A 23,294-nucleotide genomic window follows, 5' to 3' on the forward strand; every position below is an offset into this window, starting at 1 on the left:
ATAGGAGAAGGGAGAGCTGAGCAGCAGACCCAGGGCTGAAGCCTGAGATTTGGATCTGCAGAAAATGAGACCACCCGTCAGTCAGCCAAGAAACCCTGTCCCTCCTAACCCACCCCACCCCATCCCATCGCCACCCCAATCTGCTGCTCTTTCTAGAAGGTTGCCCCTGGCCCTGCTCCCCACCACTCCACAGTGCTGCCCTGGTTACCAAATCCAATGGTTGCCTTTGTGCTCTCAACTTAGAGTCGTTTGACACTGCTTAATACTCCCTCCTCTCTTCCCCCTTGTTGTTGTTCAGTCGTCCGACTCTCCGTGACCCCATGGACTTGGGGCACGCCAGGCTTCCGTGTCTCTCAGAGCTTGCTCAAACTCATGTCCTTTAAGTCGGTGATGCCATCCAACCATCTCATCCTCTTTTTCCCCTTGATATTTATTTAGGTATTTGGCGGTGCTGGTCTTAGTTGCAGCATGCAGATCTTTGATCTTTGTTGCCACGTTTGAAATCTTTTATTTTCTTGTGCGGGATCCAGTTCCCTGACCAGGGGTTGAGCCGGGGCCCCCTGCATTGGGAGCGTGGGAGTCTTAGCCACTGGACCACCAGGGGAATCCGGTGAGAACCTGCATTTTAAACCAGCTTCCAGGTGATGCTGCTGCCGCAGGTCCGTGGAGTGAGTCACCGTGGGGTTGGATGTCAGACATAAGGCAGGAGGAAGGGTCAGGAATGCTCAGGGACTTTGACTGGGAGACAGAACCCAGCAGGTGGAATAAGCTGGGGGAAATGATGAGGTCACCTTTGGACATGTTGAGTTTGAGGTGCTCAGAGACACCTCGGGAGATGTCCAGCTGGCAGTGAGGTCTGAGGCTCAGATGAGAGGCCTGGGTTGGAGGCAGAAAATGGGGTCATTGTAGGGATGGCAATCACAGCCCTGGCTTGCTTCAGGCTGAGTGGGGAGAGGGTGTGCTGAGGGTGGGCAGGGTTGCAGGGAGCCCTCTCGCTCCCTGGAAGATCCATTGTTAAGGGAAGGGCCTTGATTAAAACACCCAGCTGACACCAGACGTGGGACAGGTGTTTTCTTCACTAAGCTTGTTCAATACCACCTTGACCTTGCTGATTCAATACCCCACAAAGAAAACAGCTCCCTGGGGGCAGCATAATTGCCTGCCTGTCCATCCATGTTCCCCATCAGACATCAGTCCTCGAGGGACTGAGGATCCAGCAGGGACAAGGCTGGCCTGATTGCTGCCCTTATGGAGCTCATGGTCCGGTGGGTGGAGCTGAGGAGCTGGTGACAGTGGCCTTTCGGTGAGGGTCTGACTTGATGGGAGCCATCGAGGGCTGAACTGGCAGCTCTGAGGACAGTGAAACCTGTTCTGATCTCCCCGGGTTTAGGGAGGAGGGGAAGCACTTCCTGTCTGCGGGTCGCTGGGATGTTCTGGCAACCCCTGCCACTCGAGCGGGTGCGCTCAGGGCGCCAAATGGTCACCTTCATTCTTGCCGCTTCTTCCAGGGTTCTGGGAGGACCAGAAGGACCTACTCCAGCTCTTCTTGTGGTTGTGTTGATGTTCCCACCTCAGGCCTCGGCTCTGGGTGCTGCTCCCCCTCCACCCCGCCCCCGGGGCTTCTTCACCTCTGTGGCCTTTTAACTGATGGATTTTGGCCACGATGGAGAGGGAAGTGTCTTCCATCTAAAAGCTTCCAAAAGCTTCCATTTTCTCTCTTCCCTGTCTATCGACCCTTTTTTTCCCCTCCCTCTTTTTTCATCCTCTGGCCTACCCCCACCACCCCCTAAATTTGTAAAATAAACCCATTAAAAAAAAATCTCACTTACCTATTCCACCTGTAGCTCAGAGCAGGATAAAGCTGCCGCCTCCCTTGGGAGTCGGCCTTTTCGGGTTGGCATCAATCAGCTCTGGTACTGGGGTGATTGGCAGAGAGTCCCAGGGCCCTGCCATGTAGCCTGGGGCCCCATCAGCCCTGCCTCAGAGACTCTGACCCAGTTAGGCAGGTGGGTGGTTCTTTCTCTCCACTCTCTGCTCACATACTGGTCTGGAGACAGACCCAGATGGGAAGGCAGGGGATTGGAGGCCTCGGTAAGCCTTTGAGCGATAGCAGAGCCAGGACGGGCTACTGCAGTGACTGCTGGTCTGTGTGGACCCTGGGCCCCTTGACAGACTCAACCTCTTGCCTGCTGTCCTCTCCTAAGGGAGAGCAGGGGTGATTTGTGGACACCTCCAACCGATAGCTTGTGTTCCTGGCATAAGCTGAGAGTCCACGTGCTGCCCCAACCAGGACACAGCCAAGTCCCCTGCTCAGCCAGACAGGAATTTATTGTTCAGCACTTTTGGAGGTGCAGAGGGTTGGGGGTGGCTATAAGGAGATCAGGATGTGGTCCTTGGAAACCTGCCTGGAGTGTGCACCGCAAGTAGAATGGTCCTCACTTGGTGGGACTTGAAAGAGCAAGGGAAAACAGGTGCACTGATTTCCACGCTTTGCTGTGATACGGCAGAGGTGGGAGAAGTTAGTTGTCCTTTCCTTCATTTATTTTTGAAAAATTGATTTATCTGGCTGCACTGGATCTTAGTCGCAACATGCGGGATCTTTTTAGTTGTGGTGTGTGGGACCTAGTTCCCCAACCAGGGATCGAACCTGCGCCCCTTGCATTGGGAGTGTGAAGTCTTAGCCACTGGACCACCTGGGAAGTCCCCCTTTCCTTCATTCCTTCCTTCGGTCTACACATAAACAGGAGAGCTCAACCCACAGATCTGGAGTCATTCTCGAGTGTGAGTTCTAGTCTCTCCACTAACTTGCTGTGAATCTTTTAGGAAATCCTTACACCTTCTCTAGACCTCTGCTAACTCATCTATAATATAAAATATAAAACATCACTCCTTGTCCTGAAGATCTTCACCAAACCATGCTTGGCAGAGAAGGTGATGATAAATGTCCCCAGTGCAAATTGTTATATGAATGTGAGGTTTTAGTATTGTGCAAATTGTTATATGAATGTGAGGTTTTAGTATTATCAAACAGTTTTGAGGGCTTGTGGTGCTCCAGCATTGCCCTGGGCCCCGTGGGCTCTATGGAGGTCACCAAGACCGTCCTCGTCCTCAAAGCCCTTCCAGCCTCATCTGCAAGTAGACTCGTTTCTTGGAGGAAATGCCTGGAAGGTTCTCATCATGCTTCCTCAGGGGCACTGACCCATCATAGCCCCCAGGCTCTTCAGTTCATTGAGCAGATAGTTACCGAGTAACTGGAGGAGCCAGTGGATGTGCAGGGCCCGACTGGAGGCTGGCACAGGACCCTGGTGCCCCACTGAGTCTTGAAGCTGTTCCCGGCTCCTCTGGCAGAAAGACCCATGGCAGAAAGTCCCCTGCATGTTGCTCCTCCCATCCCATCACACACACTAAGTTCCAACAGCGCCTGTTTCTTGGATGATTTTCTGTCTGGCCCAGGAGTGGCCTCTTCCTGTCACTCTTAGGTCTGTCCACCTGGGACCAGGAGGAGATCTGGGAAGGGACAGCGTGTCCTGGGCAGGGGCCCTTACTTCTCAGGGGCCTCAGCTGCCTCTCGAGGCTGACTTCATGCCTCCTGGGGAGAATAATGCCCTGTCTGTGGACAGACCCTTCCCGTGTTATTGACGTTGATGTATCATCCTGTCACTTAAGTGACCAGGGCAGCTGGCAGTGATTCAGCAGTAAGGCTGAAAGAGCAGCCTTTTCTCAGCCCTGATTCCCTGCGGCAGATGCTGGGTCTGATCCCGGGGGCTTTGTGTGCTCTGGTTTGATGGGTTGCATCAGAAGAGCAGAGAGCAGAGGTGGGAGGGCCCCTCCCCACCCCCAGTCCACTTCATGAGATGCCTCTGGATCCTCTGAATTTGTTCCCAGTGAGTTTCTATTAATATTGACGACAAAATGGGAAACTCAGAATGATAGCCTCTCACTTGCGGAGTCCTTTGAAACAATCCATAATAGATTATGTATATTTAGAGGGATATTTTGGTAGACATTTAGCAAATGAAAAGTAACTTTCTCTTAAGAAGATATTCATCTTAGGCCCCTTTCCTAAGCAGCACTGTGTTTGAACCCCAGGTTGGTGTAGGAGAGAACCTCAGGACTCTTGAACTACCTTTTCCCCAGCAGAACATTTAATGAATGATCCCAGTGCCCTGGTGGCCAGCTCTCGGAGGTCAGGGCTGTGAAGCTGCAGGGGTGAGGAGCGGCGTCAATGCTGAGGACCTCCAAAGCAGGAGTGTGACAGAGGGGAGCTATCCAGAACTTGCCGTCCAGAGTCCCTTAGAATCCCAGCTTTGCCGCTTACTTGCTGTTGGGCTTTTCGCAAGTCACTTAATCTCTCTGAGTCTCAGTTCTTCTTCCGTAAAATGACAGAATAAACCTGTATCTATCCCTTAGGAATAGGTGAAATGAAATAATGTGTCTAAGGATCTTCACATAGAACTAAGTACATCTTAGCTTGTAGCATAAGGATGAGGATACTGATGAAGGATGCTGCTTTGATGTCCACTGTCCCTGTCCAGAGAAGGAATCCAAGGTCAGAAACAGAATCAGTTACCAGGGAATGACATGAGCTGAGTAACACATCAAACTGGTGGGGAATGGGTCAATTGTGTCTCAGACTTTTGAGCAGGGCATTGAGGTCAATTGTAGCCACAATATTGAACAAACTGGATTACAGTGGAGACAGTAGCCTCCTAACCCATGCTGCTCCAACTTAACTCTCTACTCTGAAGGTCTCTGGGTTCCCTCGTTTTCTTATTCTTCTTTACGTGGCCATGCCATGTGACATGTGTGATCTTAGGTCCCCAACCAGGGATCGAACCTGTGCCCCTTGCATTGGAAGTGCAGAGTCTTAACCACTGGACCACCACCAGGAAGTCCCTCTTGTTCATTCTTGAGTTCATTTAGTGCCAACTGCTATGCTCGAGGTGGGCTGGTAGGCAGGGTACATGTTAGAGACCTAAGAAGGGGCCACACAGGGGTGGCTCATCATGGCCTTCTGTTCTCACTAATTCAGAAGGGGGGCCTGGCCTGAGAAGTGGGTTCCTGCTCATCACCTGGGGTTCTTGGTTATCCAGGGTGCTCCCGGCTGCCAAGCTCTTTTTTGAAACTTTGAGTCATAGAATACTTGCAAGGATCATACCCAGATTCCAGGATTACCCTGGAGGCTCTCATGATTATCCTTCCTTTCCTAGTGCCCACAGGAAAGAAGTCAATGCTGGGAGAAGGCCAGAAGGTTTGATATCCCTGGGTTTGGTTCATCTGCCTGGGCTCTGTAGGCTAGGTTAGAGCACATTGTTGGTAAAATGAGATTGTAGCCCTTGCTTCTGTGGGCTGAGTCAGCTATGGGTGATTACTCGGCCCCAGGTAGATCCTCCTTGCCCTGAACATTCATCTTCCAGTGATGCAGGAATGAGGGAGGGCCATGTGCCTTGTCTTAGTCCTGGAAAATAGCTCCAAGCATTTGTTTTTTCTAATGAGTGAAACTTTCAGATAGGGGATAACATTATTAATTGAAGATATACATACTCTGAAATACTATGATCTCTCCCCCGTGAGACTATCATTTAGTTTGAACCAATGATGAAAATCCTTAATCTAATCCTTAACCCTAATCCTAACCAAGTAATAACTTCTTCAGAAGCGTTAAGAATTAAGAGGCAGAGTCTTCTTCAGACTCTGCTTAATTAAGAGGCAGAGTCTTCCCAGGTGGTCCAGTGGTTAAGAATCCACCTGCCAATGCAGGGGACACTGGTTTGACCCCTCACCTGGGAAGATTCCACATGGGTCGGCTAAGCCCATGCACTGCAGCTGCTGAAGTCTGCGTGCCCAGAACCTATACTCTGCAACGAGAGAAGCTACCACATTGAGAAGCAAACTACAGTCAGGGAGTAGCCCCTGCTCGCCACAGCTAGAGAAAACCTGTGCGCAACAATGAAGACCCAGTGCAGCCAAAAATAATAAATAAATATAAATTTTAAAAATGTTTGAAAAGTGAAGAGGCAGAGTCTTGGAATGATGGATTAGCTGAGAGGCTGGTATGCTCTGTGATTGGGTGACTTCCAGTGCTGACAGACTGTTGGGTGGTTTAACACGCCCCTGTGCTGGGAACTCTGGAGGTGGGTGGGTTGGTGGGGATGCCTCTTCTTTCCCAGGTCTTACCAGGAATTCAGTAAAGACCTGTGGTCCCTTAGTAAGCAATGTGTCCATCCACTATCACCATTTTTTAAGTTGTTGTTCGATTCAATAGTCCATGTTTACTTATTATAACTGTGTAAATATTATTTATTGTTGAGCCAAGGAAGGTGCTATAAATGTGTGTCCCTTCTTGTATAACCTTGTATTTTTCCTAGGATTAATGATTAACTCATGTTTCTCCCATTTGTGTAGCTTTCTATGTACCTTTTTCCATTTTCTATTTTTATTTTTTCTACCATAATTCCTTTAATAGCATTTTTTTTCTCCCACCAAAAGCTTATACCCACTGGACATCCTGGCAGTTCTGTCTAACAGGAAATGGTTCAAGGTGGTAATTTTGAGGGGCTTTTCATATTTCAGAATATCTTTGTTCTTCTCTCAAAGTTGCTCGACAGTTTGCCTGGGTATAAAATAGTAGGTTGAAAATAATATTCCTCCAGAGTTTTGAAGGCATTGTTTCATTGTTTATACCAGATTCTGGAACTGCTGGAAAAGTCTGATGATATACTGATTTACCTTCCTTTGTATATGGTGTGTTTTTGCATTTTCTTTCTGGAGTCGTTGAGGACTTTTCAGTTACCCAGGCATTCTGAAATATCCTGACAATATCTGGGGTGGTTCCTTTGCCATTTGCTGTGCTGGCTGTTTAGTGGACCCAGAGATTCAAGTCCTTCCTTCAGTTCTGGGAAGTGTGCTTGTACTGATTCTCTGATAAATTTCTCCTTTTAAGGTGAAACAATAGCCATTAAAAAAATTTATGTATCCTTTATTCTTTTAGACTTTTAATTTTGTGTTGGAGTGTGGCTGATTAACAATGCTGTGATAGTTTCAGGTGGACAGCAAAGGGTCTCAGCCATACGTCTACACATGTCCGTTCTCCTCCAGGCTGCCAGATAGCGCTGAGCAGAGTTCCCTGTGCTGTGCAGTAGGTCCTTGTTGGTTATCCACTTTAAATAGAGCAGAGTGTACATGTCCATTCTAAACTCCCTAACTATCCCTTTCCCCCACCCTTCCCCGCAGCAACCATATGTTTGTTCTCTAAGCACAACCATTTTATTATGCTTGAATTCTATGGGTTAGGCTTTCACGTAGGGCACATTGGTGATGGATGGCTTACCTCTGCTCCACAGAGTTTGATAGCTCATTGTGGGTGGCTCAGATGGATGGAGGTGGTTGGGATGCTCAGCTGGGGCCATATGTCTTGAACCTTGGTTCTGGTTTGATTCCTTGGTGCTTTTCTTGGCATCTGCTGGGGCTGAAATGTCCAAAATGGTTTCTTCACTTGTGTGGACTGAGATGTCTGGGACATCTGAGAGTGGGCTGGGTGTCTCTCCGTGCAGCCTCTCCATCTGTTAACCATTGCTTGGCAATCTCAGGATAGTCTGGCTTCTTACATGCCGCCTTGCTTTCCCTAGAGCAAATGTTCCTAGAGATCGCGATGGAACCTTCAAGGGTTCCTATGACTCAGCCTTGGAAGTTAAGTAATATGACTTCTTTCTCATTCTGTCAGTCAAAACTGAGTCACAGGGCCAGCCCAGATTCAAGGCGGCAGCGGGGAGGGTCCAAGTGCATTAATACCAAGAGATACGCTCATTGGGAGGCCACCTTTGGAGACTAGCTGCCACAACTCTGCTCTTCTATTTTCCTCTTCCCGGAAACTCTTTTGGGCAGGTATCAGATCCTCTGATGTTTTTACGTTTTCTCTTTTATTTTCTATATTTTTTATGTTTTTGTCCTACTTTCTGGAAGACTTCCTCAACTTAGCCTTCCAATCATATTTCTCTTTTCTAAGATCTCTTTCTTTCCTGATCATCCCATCTTTATAGCATTCTTCCCTTGTGTTGTGCATATGAACTCTTGTCTGCTATCTGAGACTACTACTTTATAGTGTATTTGGAAGTTTCCATTGGTTCCTTGCCTTGTCTGTTTCTTTCAGGTTCCACTTGTTGATTTGGATGTCTCTTGCTTGTGTTGGGGGACTTCCTCAAAAGTCTAGCCATCCTTAGCTGTACCTTGGTCATCAAAGTGAGGTACTGAAAGTGGGTTAGAAGCCCTGTGTATTTGGGCTGGCATGCCACCTGGGGGCTTCCATGCAGGGTGATAACTGGGTAGCAAGCTGCCCTTTCCACTGGGGGAACTCAGATGTTGTCTTTTCTCAGGGATGGTTCAGTTTCTCATGGTGGTGGCAGTTGGTGAGGTCATGTGGTTGGTGAGGAAGTGAAAGGTTGGGGGAGGGGGTCCAAAGACTTTGTGTTTCAAGTATCAGACATTAGCCCAGGTCGTCCATCCCCCATCCTCCTTCCACCTTGTAATCTCTTCTGGGCTGAACTTTCCTCTTCTGTTGCATCTGCTCTTGTCAGTTCACACTTTTTAAGGGGCTTCCAGAAGAAGCCAAATAAATGCATGTGATCAGTCTGATACGTCCATCATAAAGTCGCAGCAGGCTTAAGAGTATATCTGTCTCAGGAAGGAGGAATATCGTGTGATAGCCCATATATGTGGAATCTAAAAAGAAATGATACACGTGAATTTATTAAACAGGAAGAGATTCAACAGACTTAGAGCATGAACTTACGGTTACCAGGGGAAAGGGTGAGGGGGAAGGGATAGTTATGGAGTTTGGGATGGACGTGTACACTCTGCTATATTTAAAATGGATAACCAACAAGGACCTCTTGTATAATGCATGGAACTCTACTCAGTGTTATGTGGCAGCCTGGATGGGAAGGGAGTTCAGGGGAGAATGGATACATGTATATGCATGGCTGAGTCCCTTTGCTATTCACCTGAAACTATCACAACATTGTTGATCAGCTATACCCAATACAAAATAAAAAGTTAAAAAAAAGAGTATATCTGTCTCTATCTCTACATCTATATCCATATTTCTGTCCATCTCTCCTAAAAGAAGTGAGAGAGACCTGCTTAAAAATTATGTTTTACTGTGATACTGTCCTGTGTCCAAACTGAGTCATGAAATAAGCACCCACGGACTTGCTGTCTGGGTCAAGAAATACTCACTGGTTGGGAAATGCTGATATTCTGTGCCTTTATGACTCCATGGCTTTATGATTTTATTCTGAAGCTGTCTGGGGCCATGACCTTGTGAGCTGGCTGCCTTTGCTGTGACCATGATGTAGCTCCCTCAGTTGAGGCCAGGCAGCGCCAAGCAGAACCGCTGGCCACGTGAGGGCAGGTGCTCACGCAGCAGTTTTCAAGTGATGCAGTGCGTGAGGGGCGGGATGACACGGCAGGTAGGTTATCTCCTCAGCGCTTTGGAAATAGAGCCTCTTGGACGACGGGGTGACTTGCCCACCATCGCCTCCTTGGCACTTGCCCTTCCCTTGGCTTTCAAACTCCATCTGGTCATGGTCCTCCCTCTCACCTCTCCTTCTCTGACCTGCTGAGGGCTTCTGTTCTTTTTGCCTTTTCAGCCCTGCTTGTCCTCCCTGGGGGGCCTCTTCTCCTCCTGTGGCCTCTGCCTCTGTTCTCCTTACACCTGTCTCTCTGTTTAGGCTGCACTTCTTTTCTGATCTAACCTGGGGCTCCCAGGGGCTTCTGAGCTACAGAATGGATGCTTTATCTTCCGCCTCTGCAAACCCAGCTCTCCTCCTCCGTCTGTGTCGTGACGCATCACTCATTCAGTTCTCTGCTACCCAAGTCTTTGCACATTTTCGGCTGTCTCTTCCTTCTTTTCTCAGTCACCAGGTGCTCTTCATTTTGCTTCTGAAATCCTGATGGATATGACCCTTTCATTTCTTTTTTGTGACGGTAAGCAGAGTGGAGCCCCTCCCACTCTGGTCCTCCCTGTGCCCCTCCCCTTCCGGTCACTGCGTCCTCCTCTGCTCCCTGGAGCCCTCCAGCAAAGCCCGGCAGGGCAGCTGCCTGCCTTCCACCTCCACGCTCCCCTCTGCCCACGAGGCAGAGTTCAGATTGCTCAGTACCTGTTTCCCAACCACCTCCACTGCTCTGTCCTGTCAGCGTATCTGTTACTTACTAGTTGCCTTGACTGGCTCAGTTTTAAAATCTTGAATGAACTCGTTTTAGAAGGCAACGTTATGTCACTACCATAAAAGGAAGATTAGGGTGGCCTGCCACAAGTAGACGGTCAGTGTAAAAGATCCGTAAGTGACAGTTGCCATAAAGAGTGCCCCAGATCACCTTGGGTGCCCGCAGGGAAGCATGCCCCCCACTCTGAGCAAGTGTAATGAGAATGCTCTTCATGAGTGGGCTGCTGCTTTTGCAGGCAGTCGGATTGGCACAGTGGTAAACATCGTGGACTGTGGAGCCAGACTGTGTGGGCCTAAGCTTTGCTGCTTCCCTGCTCTGGGACCCTGGGCGAGTAACTTAACCTCTCAGAGTCTCAGTTTCTCCATCTGTGAAGTGGGGTTAATGATATTTGCTGCAGAGGGTTTTGTTAGTATGAAATGAGAAAGGATATGTGGGTCATTTTCAACAGCACCCCGTATATGATAAGCCCCAAGGACTGCTTGCTAGTTTTCACACTTCCTTTCTGGGGGCCTGCTAAGCGCCAGGGGTGTGTTTCTTCTGAGGCTCCATAGTATCCTGGCTTCCCCTCCTCTGTGCCTCTGTTCAGGGCCTTTCTCCTTTCTCTTTCTCTCCCAGGCAGATGCTGGCTCTTCCCTCCAGGTCTGGCTCAGCTGTCACCTCCTCTGTTACCTTAGCTGATCTCCCAAGGAGACCTGGCCCCCTCTTCCCAGTGTCCCTACAGGACTTTATTCTATATCTGTTTTAACCCGTAACCCACAGCGCACATTTGGCAGAAGGGCTTTCACGTGGGTGCGCTGGGCCTTCAGGATGGCTTCTGCATTTTCACTTCTCCCGCTTGGATTGTCTTCTCAGATGCTTGTAAATAATCCTGACATCACCACCCACACTGACACACAACCCGCCTTTGGTTCACAGGAGCTCAAGCTTAAAGGCCATGGAAGGTGCTGGCCCGTGTTCTTTCAGATTATAGGTCTCGGGCTGGGCAGAGCTGGCTTTCCCTTTGTGACCGGGAGGAGCCATGGGACTGGAGTTAGAGATCTTGGGGTGGAGGCCCAGCTCTCCAATTTTCTGGCTCCGTGAGCCTCAGGCCCACACAGAACACTTCTGAGTCTCCACTTACTCATGTGTGAACCCGCCGGGCACCAGTCGGGTCTAAAGCTTGTCTGTTCAGTAAGGGCGTGCTTTCCCAGGAGTGCGGAGGTTTGCTCCTGTGGGCGGCTTGGTCCATTAGCGCTGAGCTGTCCTGCTGGGGTGGAGGGAGGCTGCGGCACCCGCCCCCGCTGGCCGGGAGCTGGGAGCCACAGCCAGTTCTCATGGCTGGTTTGCCCCGTCTTGGCGCCTGCCCTTTTTCCTACCACTGGCTCAGTGTAGGGATTCACAGGCCTCCTGGAAAGGGCAGTGCCGTCCTCTCCCTACACACCCAGAGAGAAGCCAAAGTGTTCCCTGCAGCTGCACGCAGGGAGCTTCGCCCGGGCTTCCCCTGGTCCCACGTGGCGGGCCTGTGGTTGAGTCACACCGGGCACACCTCCTGCACACCCGCACACCAGCATCTCTGGGGCCCCTGCTCAGCCCCTCCCCTCACACGGGGCCCTGGCACTCGTCCTTTACAAATGTTTGTCCAGGAACCAGCCATGCTTGGTTCCTCGGGTTCTTCCTGAAATGTTGTGACCTGCTCACCTCCCGCACTCGTGCTAAGGGGACTAGGGAGCTGTGCCTCTTCCCAGAAGAAGAGAGAGGCTGGCCGTGGGGCTTGGGCATCTCCTTCTGCCTCTTCGGGCCTCAGAGTCCTTGTCACCGTGATTAAGCAGTAGGGTAGCTTCTCTTAGTTTCTCCCTGGGCTGCTGGTCTCTGCATGAATCCTGGGGTTGGATGGGCACCGTGGGATGAAGTGAGTGTTGTACTCCCTGGGGGAGTTTTTCATCTTCAAAGGTCCAGAGGTGTGCTTGACTCTCCTGGCTCTTCTTAGAGTATGCCCAGGGATGGGATGTGTCACTAAAGCCAGCCTGCCAGGTGGTGACAGGTGAGCAACACCTGCTGTTTCCCAAGGGGCGCTCAGAGGGGGATGGGGACTCAACCTCTCCACCAGTTGGGGCCTCGCATTCCTGAATCCTGTACCTGCTTCCCTCTCTCTGCCCCCGGCCTGTTCTGCTGGGCTGGTGTCCTTCTCCGCTTCTACATCAGCCTCAGCACAGTGCAAACGGCAACATCCTCATCTCCAGCCTGTGCCCCAGGGCCTTGGAGTCAAGCCTTGTGCCCAGACCCGGGACCTGGAGGCCCACAAACAGTGGCTCGACGCGCCTCCAGGTTCCCCCAGGTTTGAAGCAGGCCCTCCTGCCACCTCTCTGCCCTCCGATTGACTCTCTGCCTTGGCGCCCCACCCACCCAAGGCCATTCCCTCTGACTCAACTGAGGGCAGCCTTGGCAACGACATTGGTGGCCAGGAATTACATTTTTGCCATGTACCAGGCGCTGAGCTAAGTGCTTTCCAGGCCTTAGTCAAAGCATCCAAGGGGGCAAATATCATTATACCGTTTTACAGATGAGGAAACTGAGGTGGGGTCAGGTGAAGTGACCTGGTCAAACCCACACAGCTTGCCAGGGGTGGCGCTGGAATTCAGATCCAGGTCTATTGGGCCAGAATGCCCCCATTTAGGTTCACTGTGCGCACTGCCTGCCCGCCCGGCTCCCTTGAGGCTGGAGCCTGACCCCCTACTCCAGCATCTGCCAGGCTATCCTGCCATGGTGGACAGAAGTTCTCAGACATGTGTCCCAACCACAGGGACGCCCCAGCCCTGCTGGTCACTGGAATGAGGGCCGCATGATTGTGCCACTGACCTTGGGTCCCTGTAGACAGCAGAGTGGACTCCTCTGGGCAGGGACGCCCTGCCCACACCTAGCCTGGTCTCTGTTTGTCTTCCCCCTCGGCCTGGCTTGTCCAGTGACCACATAGTTTCCTGCCAGTACGAAAGACTAAGATGCTAGTCTTATTGATGGGCTGAGTGCAATTTTCCGAGTCCTGTGGAGGGAACAGGAGTTGGAGTTAGCCTGCTTGTTCTGTAGAGAGGAAAACAGCAAGACTGAGGTTTCCGATTTGTCAGGGTTAGAGCTGGTGGGAGACAGTCCTGGCTTCTAATTCCCTTTTCTTTCCATTGTGTCTTCTTCTTACGATGATTTCTCTGGAAGTTTTTGAAAAAATTTGTGTTATTTCTTATTGTTTATGGTCTAGTTGGTTATGCAGGATATGGAAGTGTGAAAAGTTGGAACTCTAAAGCTCTCTCCTAAGGTGTTACGTACTACTGAAGAATGCTGGGAATGGGAAGAAAAGCATTGCCTTCAGTAGCTGGGACTGGTCAGGAAACCGTACTCAGCGTCTTTGGCATGGCCAGAAAGCTAGAATCTGCATACTGTCCGGGGCCGCGGGGGCATCAAAAGGCAGCCAGAGAAGAAAATTAAGCAGGCGAAGGGACAGAAATGGAGCCCATTCAGCCTCTTCACTCTTATTTCTTTCTAAAAAAATTGAAATAGAATTTATATTCCATGAAATTCATCCTTTTAAAGTGTGTGATTCAGTGATTTTTAGTATTTTCACAGAGTTCTGCAACCATCCCCACACCCTGGACCCAAGAGCAGAGCCTCCCCACCCCTTCTCCTTTTGCCCCGACCCTTGCAACTACTCCTCTGCTTTCTGTCTCTGGATTTGCCTATTGTAGACATTTCCTATAAACGGAATCACGTCATGGGCGGCCTTTTGTTTCTGGTTCCTGTTGTTTAGCGTGCCTTTGAGGTTCGTCCATGCCGTAGCATGTATCAGCGCTTCATTCCTTTTTGTGGCTGAGTAATATTCCACAGTGCGGAAGGACCACGCTTTGGTTGTTCACTCTTCGGTTGATGGATGCTTGAGTTATTTTCATCTGTTTTGTAATAAAGTGTATCATTCCCTTTGGTTTTCCTGGGAAGCTCTGCATAGCAGCCAGCTGTCTGCATCTCTCTAGGTTGGCTACTAGGAAAGCAGGAGAAACCAGGATGGAACCTGGGAGGGGGGCTGTGGAGCTGGAGTAGTGGTCGATGCCGACAAGGGAGTGTGTTGGTTTGGGAGAAGCTCTGTGCCACGGGGAGGGCTTAAACCTGGCGCCAGAGCTACCTGCCGCTACAGGGTTTGTTTTTTTTTTTTTTCCTGTTGTTGATTATTAACTGATGGTTATGACCCTGGCGGTAGATCCCCGGGGCTAGAACTGGTGCTTATTTGAGATGCCAGAGATGTTTTCAAAGATATGTAAACAGCCCTGGACCCTTGCTTCTCTCTTTTCCCTTAGTAACCTGATCACCATTGTATGAATTATAGTAATAATGGTCTCCATTTGTATAGGACTTCCTATTTTATTTCGCAGCCATTATGGCAACCCACTCCAGGATTCTTGCCTGGAGAATCCCACGGACAGAGGAGCCTGGTGGGCTACAGTCCACCAGGGTCGCATAGAGTCAGACACGACTGAAGCGACTTAGCACGCACACGCACGTGTGTTTAATGCCTCAGAACATTCTCACCCCATCTTTGCAGAGGAAGGAAGTGGGGCACAGAGAGATGAGGTAACTTAACCAAGGTCACACAGTGGGGTAGCAGGTAGAGACGAACTTGAGCCCGGGAATCTCTTGATTCTTAGTGTAGGTCGCCTTTTGTAGAAATGTGGGAGAGGCGAACTGCAGTGGCCGCAGATGGTCAGGGGCAGGGCCACTGGAGGCCAGAGGCGAGGACCTGGGGGCCCTTGGCCTGGGGGGCTCTGCCCAGTTCCCGGTGACCAGCCCTATCTGGGTGAATCATCCCTGTAGTTTCTCCTCTTCCTCTCCTGGCTCTTTGATCATTTCCTCCTGAGACTTACATTTGACTGAAGCCAGCTAGGGCCTCCCTGGTTCAGTCAGTAAAGAATTCCCCTGCCGTGCGGGAGACCTGGGTTCGATCCCTGGGCTGGGAAGATCCCCTGCAGGAGGGCATGGCAGCCCACTCCGATATTCTTGCCTGGAGAATCCCCATGGACAGAGGAACCCGGTGGGCTACAGTCCATGGGGTTGCAAATTGTAGGGCACGGCTGAGTGACAAAGCACAGCACAAAGCCAGCTAGGAGCCCTGCTCCCCTGGCCCTGGGTCTCCCTGAGCCTTCTCAGCTGGGAAAAGAATCCCAAAGTAGAGGACCGGGCAGCTCTGGGCAGGGGGCTGCTAAGTGGGCAACATCTCCAGGACCCCCAGAGGTTCTCCCGACCCGCCCATTCACACCTGCTCTCACCACCCTTCTCTTTTAGCTGGGCATGAAGTGTCCCTCCTTCCCTCCTCTGCCTCCATCACCAACCCTGCCTCTTGTGGGTCCTTTTGTGGGTCTGGGACCCCACCACCTTCGGGCTGCCTGTGAGCTGGCTTGGCTGGAGAGGCCATTTTCAACCTCACTGCCATGACATGTGTCAAGGTCACTGTGGGTTACAAGAAAGTCATTGCAGATAATAGTGAGGATACCACTTCTGGTAATAGTTCACCTTTGGCTTACAGTACATTAGAGCAGATTCAAGGTTATCGCTTGATGTAATCATGTCACTTTCAGCACCTGGTCTGTGTGATACGTTTGCCTGAGAAAGGGCTGGAATTGCACTGAGCACTGTGTTCTTACTCTGCCTTATCTCAGCACCAGCTGGTGGTGAGGCTGGGCCTGGCTGTCCTTGGAACGGTGGCTCACACACACATGTCCTTGGTGGGGAAGGCTGGGGCAGGACCAGGTTGAGCCCAGCTGACCATAGCAAGGGGAGTGAGGCTGAAGCAGGGATTTCACCCTTTTTGTTTTTGGTCCTCCGGTTACAAAGCCAAGGCTAGGACGTGGAGCTTGGGCGGTGTATTTGTTTCTGAGGGCTGCTCTAACCGAGTACTACAAGGCCAGGCAGTTTAAAACAACAGATATTCATCTCAGTTCCAGAGGTTAGAAATCCAAAATCAAGGTGTCAGTGGGGCCATGCGCCTCCTGAAGCCTCCGCGGAAGAATCCTTCCTTGGCTCTTGTAGCTTCTCATGGTGGTCTGCAGTCCTTGGCAACTCTTGGAGCTCCAGCTACTTCACTTCAGCCTCTGTCCCTGCTGCCACATGGCATCTCCCTGTGTGTCTGTGTCTTCATGTGGCCACCTTCTCCTCTTCTAAGGACACTCGTCATATTGAATTAAGGAGTCATCCTGATGACCTCATCTTAACTTCACTACATCTGCAAAGACCCTGCTGCCGCTGCTGCTAAGTCACTTCAGTCGTGTCCGACTCTGTGCGACCCCATAGACGGCAGCCCACCAGGCTCCCCCGTCCCTGGGATTCTCCAGGCGAGAACACTGGAGTGGGTGGCCATTTCCTTCTCCAATGCATGAAAGTGAAAAGTGAAAGTGAAGTCGCTCAGTCATGTCTGACTCTTTGCGACCCCATGGACTGCAGCCTTCCAGGCTCCTCCGTCCATGTGATTTTCCAGGCAAGAGTACTGGAGTGGGCAAAGACCCTATTTTGAAACAAAGTCACATTCACTTGTGGGTTGAGACTTCAAAATATCTTTGAGTTCACAGTTCAACCCATCACTAGCACTTGCTATTTTTTCCTTTTTTGGAGGATAGTTGCTTTACAATGTTGTATTGGTTTCTGCCTTACAACAGTGTGAATCAGTCCTAAGTATACACACGTCCCCTCCCTCTTGAACCTCCCTCCCATGCCCACCGCATCCCGCCCCTCTAGGTCTTCACAGAGCGCTGAGTCGAGCTCCCTGTGTTATCCATCAGTTTCCCACTAGCTATCTGTTTTACATATGGTAATGGATTGGGGACAGGAGGAGAAAGGGACGACAGAGGATGAGATGGCTGGGTGGCATCACCGACTCGATGGACGTGAGTTTGGGTGAGCTCGGGGAGTTGGTGATGGACAGGGAGGCCTGGCGAGCTGCGGTTTATGGGGTCGCAGAGAGTCGGACACGGCTGAGCCGAGCTGAGCTGAATGTATCCGTGTCAGTGCCACGGGCTCAGTTCGTCTCACCCTCTGCTTCCCACACTGCGTCCACAAGTCTCTCTTCTATGTCTGTGTCTCTATTCCTGTCCTGTAGATAGGTTCACTGGTACCATTTTTCTAGACTCCACATGTTTGCGTTAATATCTATTGGTTTTTCTCTTTTTGACTTACTTCGCTATGTAACAGGCAGTTAGCTCTTAAACAGGTACTTTGGCTCCTAGAGGGAGAGCTGAAGTTGAGCGTAGGGTTGGTGCAGTGTGGCCCGACCCCTCCCGTAAGAGCCACTCCAAGCCATCTAGGTTCCAAGGCGGGGTAGAGTCTAATTTGTGGCCATCGGCACCCATGTGCTCTGGGTTCTGATCTTTCTGAGGGCAGTGGTCATGCCTTCTGCTCAGCCAGGTCTCCCTCTGGAGTCTGGGACGGCGCCCTGGAGCTTGCAGGAGGCTGATAGCCACAGATGCTCCTTCCTGCTCCAGCAGCTTCCAGCTGTAGGCATCATTTGGGAAATCACACTGCCAGATGCCCTGTGCTCCCCACCTAATAGTCCTCACCACTCCCTGGAGACTAGTCCAGGGAGAACAGTCTGGCTCAGGGGAGAGGGAGGCTTCCCTGGTGGCTCAGGTGGTACAGAATCCACCTGCAATGCAGGAGACCTGGGTTCAGTCTCTGGGTTGGGAAGATCCCCTGGAGAAGGAAATGACAATCCACTCCAGTATCCTTGCCTGGAGAGTTCCATGGACAGAGAAGCCTGGCGGGTTATAGTCTGTGGGGTTGTGAAGAGTTGGACATAACTGAGCACCTAATACATGGGAGAGGGACTCAGCCCACCAGGGTTGGGTTTGGGGCCCTTTGCCTGGGATTCAGAGACCCAGGTGATAATCTTATCTGCTCTGGTTCTGAGGGACTAGACATCTCCCAGCATTTGGAGACAGCTGCACAGTGTGACTGTGTAGAAAGGGTCCCCGACCACGATATTAAAAACCTGCTGGCGTGGCCCTGATCTAGGGCTTGTTTCTGGAGAACCAGGGTGGCAGTTGGTCAAGTGTGCCCACAAACCATCTCTGGCAGAGCGAGCCAGGGGTCCTCAGCTGACCTCACACGATCCTGTAGGCTCCGAGTGGCAGCTTGACTCCCCTCCCTTCCCTGCATGGTTCTCCCTTCCAGGCTGCCTGTCCCACCAAGGAGCTGCCCTGTCCATCTCCATCTCAGGGCATCTGAGGGTGATGCTCCTCTTCCCTGAGCATCCTTCCCCCCTTTCCTTTCCCTCTTGGGGCACAGGCCCATTGAGGGGCGCAAGGGCTGCTTGGAGAGGGTAGACTGGCTGGAGGAAGCAAGCTTGTTCCCAACCCAGCTCTGTTGGTTCCACAGGCAGGTGAGGGCCAGAGCAGGAGGGCACTGTCCGCAATGGTAACACCCAGGGCCTTAAAAGGAAGGGGAGGCTGGTGGCTCTGAGCAGCAGAAGGAGCTGCGTCTGTTCCGTTGTGTGTGAGCGTGTGTGTGCACAGACACAGGTGTTGAATGTTGGCCCTTTGGTTCTTGCCCTAGTTACAGTCTGGATCAGGAGGGAGGGGACCCTGCTCTCCAATTATCAGCGTGAGCCCCAGGTCCAGGAAGAAAGGAAGAAGGAAGGCAGATGGAGGAGCAGAAAGGGGGATTGGCAGGGATGAGGTCAACAGGGTCACAAGGATCCTCTGCGAAGCCAGCTGTTCACTCAGCCTGCTTACCTGGCATGCTGGAGGACGGGCTTCAGGGATGGGTTCGGGGTGTGCCAGGGTAGCTGGGCTTGCCTGGCTTAGGGGAGCCGGCCTGGGCTGGTGTCTGAGCCCCGGGGCCAGGGTTTCTCCTGGAAAGATGGAGGGCAGGGCTCTGTAGGGAATGTGGCTTCTCTCATGAAGGGGACTCGGGGTTGGAGCTGTCACCCCGGTTGGCAGTACATGGACTGGTACAGGGTTCAGAAGCATTTTCTCCAGGTGGCAGTGGGCGTCCTTTGGTCATTTAAGTGGGACTGGGTTGGGGTCTGACTCCTGGCTGTGTCCGGGTGGGGCTCTGGAGAAGGAAACAGTTGCAAAACTGGGGGCTTTGTGGCTCAGGCCAGTCTTCTTCGGCTCTTAGTACCGTCCTGGGAGATAGCCGGGGCATGTCCTGGCCAGCAGAGTCCCTCGTCCGGGCAGTCCCCCAGTTCTGCCCAGCTGGCCCTGTTGTGTAACCGTCATTCCGAAGGCTTATCCACGGCACACACTCTCCCTGCTGACTGGACTGTCAACCAGCGCTCCCTGGTCACCAGCGAGGGCCAGATGGAAAGTGGGGAGCCTGTGAGAGCAGCGGGCTTGTCGCAATTGTGTTGTCATGGAGACACAACTCTGTTTAGCTGCCTCTCCACGGTCCTAGCCCACATGGACTAAAATAAGTCTTACCTGCAGCTTACGCAGCAGGCAGCCCTGTCTTTTCAAAGTCAGCTGTCTGACCAGGATGTGTGTGTGTGTGTGTGTGTTTAGGGAGAGTGGGGCCCCTAGGGAGGATGAATTGAAAATGTTTATCCCCTCTTCTTTTTTTCTTTCCCAGTCCCATGTCTCTTTAGCCTCATGGCACTCAGACCTGAGCGTCACAGTCACCTGGAGAGCTTGTTAAAACTCAGATTCCTGGGCCCCGCCGTTGGAGAGTCCTGTGTGCATCTGAGAATGTGTCTTTCTAACAAGTGGCACTGATGCTGTGGGTGCAGGGGTCACTCTGGGAGTAAGCTCTGCCTTAGATTTGAGTGCATCCCAGCCGAGAAGCGCACTGACTCTATTTTCTGCACATGTCAGCCTGTGTCCTTAAGCCCAGCTGCTGATAGAGGAGAGGGGGGAGGTGCAGACAGGACCCTGCTCTCTTCTGACCTCTTATGTGTTCTGTGTCCTCCTCACAGGAAGCAGGAGCTGGCCAACAGCTCGGATGTGACCCTCCCAGACCGGCCGCTGTCCCCTCCTCTCACGGCACCTCCCACCATGAAGGTAAGAGGCTTCGGGCTGGTAAGTGGGGAGGGGACGTTGCAGGGGGCAGGGGGGAGCCCTCTTGCTTTGTCCCCAGGCCCAGCTGCTTCTGTCCCCTCCGTGGGGGCCATGGAGCCTCCCCGCACCTCTGGATGCAGTGTCCACTTGAGATAACCAATGCGGGAGGAAGGTGTGACTGTGAGATACAGGGGTGTCAGGGGGCGGTGAGGAAATAGACTGGGGTTGACTGCGGTGGGCAGGATGCCTGGTGATTAGGGAGAGGCCTTGTGGAGCTATAGATTCTGGAGCAAGGGGCCCAGGCGGGGCACGTACATGGGGACACTCAGAATGTGGCCGGGTGCCTTATGGGGCCACCTTCTCAGAAGGGCTGCCTGGGGGTGGGGAAGGAGGGGTCCTGTGAGCTGGGACCCTCCTGGGACTTGGATGACTCTTGAATGCTGGTCAACCTGCCTCTGACTGGCCCTCCTAGGTAGCTCTGTCACCCCAGTCTCTATGGGAGGGTTGCCCTGGAGGTTCTGGGGAACCTGTAATTCTCCTGTTAGCACTTCACACAAGTCTCTTTCATGGGAAATTGCATCCCAGGACCCCGAGGGGCCTCATCCTCCCCACATTGAGCTCCCCCACCCTTCCGTCATCCAGTCTTCCCGGCCAGGTGGCCACATGTGCCTGGGCTGGCCCTCGGGGGACTTTGGCTCAGCCAGTATTGCCGTCTACGCAGCAATGCGCCTCCCTCCTTCCCTCACCCTTTGCCAGGTGACGGCCAGCTCTGAGGAAGTCACCTGCCTCCTGAGTCAGCTGAGGGGACATCTAGGCCAGCCACCACCCCCCTCCTGAGGCTCTGCTTCCCGGTGACTCACAGGGAAATAATTAGGTATCTTTCCTGTGAGTCCCTGTTGTACCCCCTCTTCCCTGACCCAATCTGTTGCAAAGTGATACCTTCAAAGGAAGTAGATAAAAGCCATCTTTCCATTACCATCCCACTTTGAATGCCCACCATGCACAGAGCTATCCTGGAATGATAGTCAGAGCCTGTGTCCCGATGGAATTAGGAATTCAGGAGTGCGTGGGGGTGCAGGGCCCACCTAGGACAGCTCTGCTCTCCTCTTGGTGAGGGTACCCAGGGGCACTGAAATCCAGACCATCTTCACAGCCTAGGCACAGTGCTGGCATCTGAACCAGGTATCGGGGTGGCTTGTTTGCACAGGGCAATACTGAGATGTGTCTCCATTCTCAGTTTCAACCCCTTGCTCTGCAGAACTGGGTGTGGGATGCTCATCTCTGTGCTCACATACTGTGCTGTGCTTAGTCGCTCAGTCATGTCTGACTCCTTGAGACCCCATGGACTGTAGCCCGCCCGTCAGGCTCCTCTGTCCATGGGGATTCTCCAGGCAAGGATACTGGAGTGGGTTCCCATGTCCTCCTCCAGGGGATCTTCCCAACCAGGGGTTGAACCCGCGTCTCTTACATCTCCAGCATTGGCAGGCGGTTCCTAGACCCCATACGTCACAACTAAGACTTGGAGCAGCCAAATAAATAAATAAATATTTTAAATAAAGAAAAAAAAATTGGGGCTTTATCCTAACTAGAGGCACTGAAGTCATTGAAGATTTTAGTCCGAGGAGTAAGATGGCTTTTGAAGAGTCACCCTGGCTTGTGTGGGAGGGAGCAGAGTGGAAGTGGTGGGGGGTGGGCAGGTGCTGGGAGGCCACTGCAGGAGTTCAGTAGGGAGAGGGTGGTGGCCTGACTCCGAGGGGCCCGTGAAGTTGTTTGGAAGTGGTCAGATCTCACATTTCCTATGTGGTGAGATGTGAGAATTTGGGGTGAGGTAGGGGGCAAGGAAGGCTCCAGGTTTGGAGCAACTGCATAGACGTTACAGCCATTCTCTGAGAGGGAGTGCCCAAGGAGAGAGAATGAGGGCTTAAGTTCCACGTGCTGAGTTGGACAAGCCTGAGACACCAATGGGGGTGTCAGCGAGCAGCTGGGTATTTGGGGGCCAGGCTCAGAAGAAGGGTGTGACTGGAGGTAAAAACGCGGAGTAATTTTTGTTAACAGGGGAATTGGGGGTGGACGGGTGGGTGAACTCTCCAGGGAGAGAATGGAGCCAGCAGATGAGAGATTCCTGGGGTGGCCTCCCCAAGTTGAAGGCTGGTGCGGAGGAGGCTGGAGACATGGTGGGAGGGACAGGCAGATCTGGGTTAGTGGTCTGGCGGCTACTCAAAACTACAGTGCTCACGCATGCCTCAGTCTTCTCAGCACAGGGGGAGCAGGCATTTTGGGACTGCACTCACCAAACCCCATTGCTGGCCCAATGTGTCCCAGCACTGAGCTCAGGGCAGCAGTTGCATCCCGTTCTGTGGGTCCCTGATTCTGGTGGACGGTTTTTTTAAAAAAATAATTGTATTTGTTTTTACTTTGTTCTGCACTGGGTGTTTGCTGCTTTTCATGGACTTTCTCTAGTTGCAGTGAGTGGGGGCTACTCTATGTTGCTGCTCTTTGTGAGCAGGCTTCTCGTTGCAGACGGTTCTCTTGCTGCGGAGCACGGGATCTAGGCGCATGGGCTTCAGTAGTTGCAGCTCACTGGCTCAGTAATTGCGGCTTGAGGCTCAGAGCGCGGGCTCAGTAGTTGTGGCACACGGCCTTAGTTGCTCTGTGGCCTGTGGGATCTTCCTGGCCCAGGCATCGACCCTGTGTCTCCTGAATTGGCAGGTGGATGCTTATCCACTGCACCACCAGGAAAGTCCATCTGGTAGATGTTTATGGTGTGTTTATGATACTGGAATCCTGGCTGGAGGAGCAGGTACTTATCTTCCACGCCTCTGGTTTTGCTTGAGTCTCCTCTACCATCAGGCACTTTTCTAAATTAAGCCTGTATATATGTGTTCTTTGATATGTGGACTGAAGCCCCCTCCCTCCCCATCAGTTCCACATGGAGTCACCTGTGAGGACCTGGGCTCTCACCTGTGATGTCCTCTCCAGGGTGGGATTGGGCGCAGACATTGAGGTTTTGGACACCACGGGGTGGAGGCTGGACTCTCTCCAGTGGGTCACTGGCTCTGGAGTTCCATCAGCCCC

General features: G+C 52.0%; 1 protein-coding gene across 5 annotated transcripts in view; it reads left to right on the forward strand.

The window, feature by feature from the left end:
* RAP1GAP2 (RAP1 GTPase activating protein 2) overlaps positions 1–23,294 on the forward strand; it is a 215,383-nt gene that overhangs the window by 90,613 nt on the left and 101,476 nt on the right. For all 5 annotated transcript variants that reach the window (XM_018064418.1, XM_018064419.1, XM_018064420.1 and 2 more), the window contains one exon: positions 20,138–20,222. In XM_018064418.1, coding sequence (XP_017919907.1) covers positions 20,138–20,222 — 85 coding nt within the window. The remainder of the gene's footprint in view (positions 1–20,137; positions 20,223–23,294) is intronic.

The sequence above is a fragment of the Capra hircus genome, chromosome 19, assembly GCF_001704415.2.
Source record: "Capra hircus breed San Clemente chromosome 19, ASM170441v1, whole genome shotgun sequence".
Lineage (NCBI taxonomy): Eukaryota > Metazoa > Chordata > Mammalia > Artiodactyla > Bovidae > Capra > Capra hircus.